Raw genomic sequence first — 7,299 nt, forward strand, 5'->3', positions numbered from 1 at the left:
TTTAGTTTCATACCTAAACTATCACTTATTAGTTTGAGAAACTCACCTCAGTGGTGTGTGAAATGCACTCTCCTTTATTTGAAAAAACCTTGACACATGACATTCCACATGGATAAAATATTTCACCTTGACGAAAATTAAATAATACACTATTAATATTAATTAAAAATGGGAAAAAGGACAAATATATCCCCAAACTATCGTAAATGGTATGCAGATACCCTCGGTCATACTTTTGGGACATTGGTGCCCCTGCCGTTCAAAAAGTAGAGCATATATACCATTTACACTAACGGGCATACACGTGTCATAATCTTATCCACCGACCCGATATTTATTAAATATCGGATCGATGGATAAGATTGCGCCACATGTCCTTATTTAGTCTTCCGTGAGAGTGAAGGGCATATATGCTCTAATTTTTGGACGACAGAGGCACCAATGTCCCAAAAATATGACGGAGGGTATCTGCATACCATTTACGATAGTTTAAGGATATATTTGTCTTTTTCCCCATCAAAAATTAAAGATTAACGTATTACTATCCCAAAAAATATTTTTTTTTAAAAATTAAATTTTAATTATTTTTCTTACCCAATTCCACTACATCCTCCCCGTACTCCCCCACCCCCAACAATTCCCCGTCCTTCTATTTTTTTAAAATTTATTTTATAAAATATTTTTTTAAAACCATACTTTACCTCCCCCCCGAAAAAAATTTCGATATTCTTTTATTTTAAAAAAATAAAAGTTCTACCCCATCCTAAATTTAACCTCTGTTCCTTATTTAATTTTATTTTTTTTACATTTTTCTCGTTTTGTGTTAGATATATACATATATTTTTTAGAAATTTTTTTCTACTTGTGTACCGAATATAACGTTAATAAAAATTTTATTTTTAAAAAAGTCTTGTGACGGCAAGTAAAAATTTTTTTCAAATATGTATATCTAACACAAAACGAGAAATTTTTTGGAAGCGGAGGGTTAGGTGGAGTAGAATTATATTCTAAAAATAAAATAAAATATTATCTAAATTAGTATGGGGGAGGGGGTGAAGTTAAAAAAATTAAATACTTTTATAAAAGAAATTTAAATTAAAAGAATGGACACGGGGGAGGGGGGACGGTTAGAGGAAGTGATGGAGTGGGGTAAGAAAAATATTTTACATTTTATTTTATAAAAATATACTAGTATTCTTTTTTCGATAATAATTTTTTGATCTTTAATTTTAACTAATAGTAATTATTTATTTAATTTTTGTCAATGTGGAATGTTTTGTCCATGTAGAGTGTGATGTAACAATTTTTTTTAAATAAAAGAGAGTTTATGATTGGTATAAACGAAAGAGGTGTGTTTCTCAAACTAATAAGTGATAATTTAAGTATGAAATTCACACTCTGAATAGTTTAGGTATGAAACTCAAAAAATGAATTAGTTTAGATATGTTTTTGACACTTATCTCAAATGAATAAATAAATCTTTAGGCAGACACAAATACCTCGCTGTCTTTAAGGAGATTCAAGTTCATCCCCTCCATGTGCACATGATGTGCATGCAACATTTTCATTTATTTGACAATCTTCTCTATGATAATACATACGATTTAAATTGACAAAATCATTTCTGTAGAGAACAATATTTTACAGCAACACTAAAAGAGTCACCTTATCATACATATACATTGGTTATAATACAATAACAAATAGTATCAGATACATATATATACATCAAGCTCTCTGAGTACTGTATTCACATTGTTTTTCTTTAACTTCCTTCTCATGGCGATTATATCGACAAATTATGAGAAGAAAATATAGGAAGTTCACAACATTGAGGAAAGCAAGTAACCAGTAGTAATAATCTAAATGACCATTGTTAATATTACTTGACAACCAGCTAACTCCACCTCCATATGAAGTAACAATATCCACAACATTCACTAAAACACTCCCAAAAAAGCCAGATACAGACATTCCAAGTGTGAAAATAGCCACAACAAAACTAGACATGCTTTTTGGAAGTTCAGAGTAAAGGAACTCTACCAATCCGATTGCATTGAAAGCGTCAGCTAGTCCAAGAAGCACGTACTGTGGCACGAACCACATTGCCGACATGTTTATATTTGGACCGTCTTGTGGATCTTTCTGATCAATTGCTATGCCCCGCCTTATGCCTTCTGTTATCGCTGAAAGTACCATCGCTGCAGCAGAGAGAACTAAACCAATTCCCATGCGAAGAACGGGGCTTAAGCCTCCTGGCTGTCCTGTATATCTGGCCTTTATTGGCACGAGAACACGATCATAAAAGGCAATCCACATCACTAGAGTGATAACCATAAAGACAGAAAAAGATCCGGCTGGTATTTCAATATCCGAGAAGATATGTCTATCCATTGTCTTTGTTTGGAGTGTGGCAAACGAAAATTGGTTTAAGCTCAGCTGAACCATTATATTGCTAGACCACATGGGAACAACTCTAAGAAGAGACTTCAAAGATACTACTTGTTCTACACTACAGAGTCTCCACGGATTTGAAGCGAATCCATCAGGATTTATATCTCTTTCAGGATCTTCAATCATGCAAGCTTTATTTAAACACCTACATGAAGATCAGTAAAAAAAAGGTACATCTTTAGCTAGAACAGCTAATAGTAACATATAATCTTGATGTTACTAAATCAAACATAGGATACCCTCCGAACGAATCATACCTAAAGCTGCTTGTTAAGGCTTGAATTTCAGAATCGGAAGATTGATGATAATAGTCTTCACAGTTAACAGAGTGAAGATCGATATTTCTTTTTCTAACAGAAGCAACAAGTACTTGAAAGAATCCAGTGAACAAGCTTTCGCTAGCACTAACTTTGATATACATAGAAGAACCCAAAAGGAAGGCTGAAACAGAGAAAAACATAAGGATAGCAGGAATTCCGAAACCAATTCGCCAACCAAAAGCATCTTGAATATACACAATTAAGGTTGTCGCAACAAGTGTTGACATTCCAATAGTAGCATAGTACCAGTTGAAATAACTTTCCATAATCCTTTTATTATTTGGATTTTCTTTGTTGTCCAATTGATCAGCACCAAACGCTATAGAACAAGGTCTAACGAAACCAGCTCCTAGAGCAATTGTCCCAAAAGAAAACAATAATACAAGGAGTTGTGCTGGTGTTGGTCTATCACATTCATTGATCTCGAAATGATCACAACGTGAAGGCCTCAGCTGTGGAACCATGGTGGTTAACCAAAGAATAGTCATTCCCTATGGAAAAAAAGACGAAAATTTGTTTCAGCTAAGTTGAATTCTACATCACTAAGAAATGTTGTTTGTCCAGAAACATATCCACTGGTGAATTAGGTTCTTGATTGTTCTCCCATGAACCAACTTCAACTAAGTACTTGTTTTAGACATAAAAGGCTTCCAATTGTGACTAACACAATTATTGTGGAGTAATAGAAATGGCATAATACATAAATTTGTCATTTAACTTGGCATCAATCGACATTTATGCTCTCCAACTTTGGATGTGCATAAGTAGACACTTAAATTAGTATAAAGTTGAACAGATAGACACAACTGTCCTACATTACATATACAAAGTAATTCGAGTGTATTTCACTTGAATTGTCACATAGGATGTATGTCTCCAGCAGAGCAATAAATGGAACTTCGATCAGATGTGGGTTATCAAATCCACTGCTAAGATGTCCAACAGATTTACTTGTTCAACTTAATACAAGTTTAAACGTCTACTTATGCACACTAAAAATTGGAGGATATAGATGTTAGCTAAGACTAAGTTAAAAAAATCATTTACGCATTATGCCAATACAAATTAAATTAAACAGCTTCAATTCTCTCAAATTAGTCATGTCATTTAGCACATCCTTACTGAATTTAGGGTAAGGGCAGACTTCATAAGGAAATACTTTGAGGCCTTGAGCTGAAACCAAACACCAGAAAATGACTTATTTTCAAGAAAACATTTCCCTTCATGCTAAGTGCTAACCATACACACCGATAAAGGAAACAATCACTACAATAAAAACAACTTTTAGCATGTATATTAACAAAGTCTGCTTAAGTCTTTATCAGACTCAGTTAATTGTCATTAGATTCAATGTCACTACATGCTTTAACGATATTCACAAAGAGTGCTAAAAAGTAATTGTCCCTAGTAATTGCCACCAAAAAGACATATTTATCAACAATTAAGCTATTTCCATTAATTAATTGCTGCTAAGCTGAAATGACAAAAATAAAAGTTAAAGAGCAGAGTTATTGGGACATACAAAAAGGCTGGAGATAGATCCAATAGCAACAACAGTGAAGCGACCCAAGAAAGAATCAGAAACAAAGGCACCCAAAAGGGCCAATCCATGGGAAAGAGCAGACCACATACTCAGTAAACTTGTAGCTGTTACAATTTCTAAATTATAAACTTTCATCAAATATATCACCATATTTGGCTGCAACCCATAACTTGCCACTTTCTCCAATGTTTCATTCACTGCAAAAGTTAGTAAAAACACACACAAAAAATGATTCTTGACAAAACAAAACAAAAAAATTAAATATAATGGAAGAAACCCCATAAAGATTTTGTCTAACCTATGATGAATGGCATGGTTTTGAGACCACCCTTTGTGTAAGTTTTTGGCAAATGATCTAACAACCTCTCTTCTTCCTCCTCCTCAATAATTGCCATCTTTTTAATTTTTTTTTATTTTTTTTCTAATTTTGTTCCAATCTGTGTTGCAAAGGGTTGAAGAGAAAATGTTTTTGCCCCATTTGTGGAGCATCCAGAACAGTCAAATATCTGCTTATTGATTGATGAGAGGTGATATTTTTAGATTAGGAAGAATCACAAATAAAGTAGGCACCTTTTCATAATTCAAGCAGAGTAATGATTATACAAGTTGTAGTGGTAGTAGTATTCAAGTGATCTTGATTAGTAAAACTAGAAAGCAATCGCCATGTCAACACGGACCCAATATTATTAAGTATTATTTTTTGTGAAAATTTCATATATGACATATATTATATTAATATTTTCAAATTATAGCAGTAGATTTAAATTTTCAAATTGTAACATTAAAAATTTCAGGTTCTAACAATTTATTAAAAAAAAAATTGTTTTTAATAATTCAAAACATTTGTTTTTTTTTAAAAAAAGAAGATAAAAAAAACAAAAAAAAAACATTTTTGAAGGCAAAAAGGTAAAAAAAACAGAAATAGGGGTGTTAATTTAATTTGATTGAGTGTAGATAATTACTAATTAGCACGAATTAAGAAATTCAAACTTATTAAGAATATTTAGTTTCCTTAATTCACTCAAATTAGTTAAACTTAATTAAAAATTCTGATTTTATCCTTTTTTTTTGTTCAACGTTTCTCTCTCTTCAATTTTCTGCCAAAAATCTTCTCACTGTCGAGTAATTGAAGTTTTTTTTTTCTTTGAAAAATCTTGATTTTGTTGAGATGGACAACTACGTATCAATATTAATTAAACATGGTGGAAGATGGGGTCCTTCAGGTTAGTATTTATTATTGTTTAGTGATTGGTCAAAATTGTTTTTGTTAATATTTGTTCATAATACGTTTTTGTTAATTTTGTTCATAATACGTTTTGGTAAGTTTCTTTTTTTTTGTTTGATTAATTTGTATACTGTCAAAATCATGATTTCGTGAGAAATAGGCGCAATATATGAAAGATTTGAGTATAAATGTATAAAATATAAATAGTTTTATCGTTGTAGATTAAGTAGGTATAGTAAAATTGTACTATTGATTACTGTTTTCTTTTTTCGAAAATATAAATTAAATGTAAAATGTTGAATAAATTTGGTAGTATAAATGTAATGAAATTGGTATGAAAGTGTGTTCACTAATGTGTAAAAAAGTTATTTAGATTTTTGAAGAAATGTATGAAAAGTGTTTTAATTTGGTATGAAATTTGAAATTTTATTGATTATATATGTTTTGTCATTTGTGTATAAATTTGTGTGAGAGTAATGAATTATTTGGTATGAGAAATGTATAAAATTGGTATGAATGATGATTGTTGTATGAAATGTGTATTAAGTGAGTATAAAATGTGAAATATTATTTTTTGTATGAAATTTATTTTGTAGTGTACTGTTTGAATGATATTTGTATGAAAAAATAATGACGAGTGTGTATAATTTTGTTGTTATTATAATCAATTTATGATGGAACAGGAAAATATGCAATTCAAAAAGTGTCGGAGCATAAATTGATACAAAAAAATATTGTTTCAATGCGTAGTATCATATTATATATAGTTTTGTAAAGCTTTTTGTACTTTTGTATCCTGTAATACTAACACAATAATTTATGATGAAACAGGAAAATATGCAATTCAAAAAGTGTCGGAGCATAAATTATTGTCGTCTGGTTCAAAAAGAATTGTAGGGAGACCACAACATGAACGTTGGAAAGGATTTGCTTATGTGAAATGCAAGAGGTCTAAGGTTACGTGTAGTACATGTCATTGGGAGGGACACAACAAGAAGACATGTTCAAATTACCTTGCTGGAAAAAGAAGACATGTTTATTTTTATTTTGTTTTGGTTGTTTTAAAGTGACAAACTCATGTTTTGATTTATTTTATCTTTTAAGTTAATGAATTATAATTCAGAACATTTATTATGTGTACTAGTTAATCATTTGTGTATTAAGTGTTTTTCAAATGTATAGTAAAAAAAACTAGATAATGATGGTATGCAATTGATATCAACTGAAAATTCAAATCTTAGTATGAAATTGGTATACATTTGGTATCCAACTGATGTCCCAGCGATAGAATTGAAAAAAAAAACTTGTAATTGAGATTTCAACTGAAATAGCCAACCTAAAACTAGTTAATGTTGCATCTAATTTGTATACATTTGGTATCGAATTGATATCACATTGAAAAAATTGAAAAAAGGGCATGTAATTGAGATTTCAACCGAATTAGACAATCTAAAACTAGTTAATTTTATACCCAATTGGTATACATTTGGTATCTAATTTATATCCAATTGGAAAAATTGAATAAAACATGTAATTGATATTTCAACTAAATTAGTCAACCTAAAACTAGTTAATTTGTACCCAATTAATGTACACTTGGTATCGAATTGATATCCCATTGGAAACATTAAATAAAACATGTAATTGAGATTTCAACTAAATCAGACAACCTAAAACTAGTTAATTTGTACCCAATTGGTGTACACTTAGTATCGAACTGATATGCCATTGGAAAAATTGAAAAAAACATGTAATTG

At 30.7% G+C, this 7,299-nt stretch overlaps 1 protein-coding gene across 4 annotated transcripts; it reads right to left on the reverse strand.

Moving 5' to 3' along the window:
• Nucleotides 1-1,639: 1,639 nt before the first annotated feature.
• Nucleotides 1,640-4,879, reverse strand: LOC125838717 (protein NRT1/ PTR FAMILY 1.2-like). 4 transcript variants are annotated; one of them, XM_049517756.1, is made up of 4 exons: nucleotides 4,616-4,879; nucleotides 4,297-4,514; nucleotides 2,712-3,265; nucleotides 1,640-2,599 (listed from the first exon to the last, which is right to left on the reverse strand). In XM_049517756.1, exons 1-4 carry the CDS (start codon nucleotides 4,710-4,712, stop codon nucleotides 1,729-1,731), a joined length of 1,740 nt encoding a protein of 579 aa, XP_049373713.1. In that variant the 5' UTR covers nucleotides 4,713-4,879; the 3' UTR covers nucleotides 1,640-1,728. The 4 variants fall into 4 exon arrangements, with proteins under 4 accessions (XP_049373713.1, XP_049373716.1, XP_049373715.1 ...); XM_049517759.1 differs by having other exon boundaries at nucleotides 2,712-3,226; nucleotides 4,465-4,514; nucleotides 4,616-4,814; XM_049517758.1 differs by having other exon boundaries at nucleotides 4,465-4,514; nucleotides 4,616-4,814.
• Between the last annotated feature and the right edge of the window lie 2,420 nt (nucleotides 4,880-7,299).

Source organism: Solanum verrucosum, unplaced genomic scaffold, assembly GCF_900185275.1.
Source record: "Solanum verrucosum unplaced genomic scaffold, falcon-dt-bn FXZP01000182.1, whole genome shotgun sequence".
Classification (NCBI taxonomy): Eukaryota; Viridiplantae; Streptophyta; class Magnoliopsida; order Solanales; family Solanaceae; genus Solanum; species Solanum verrucosum.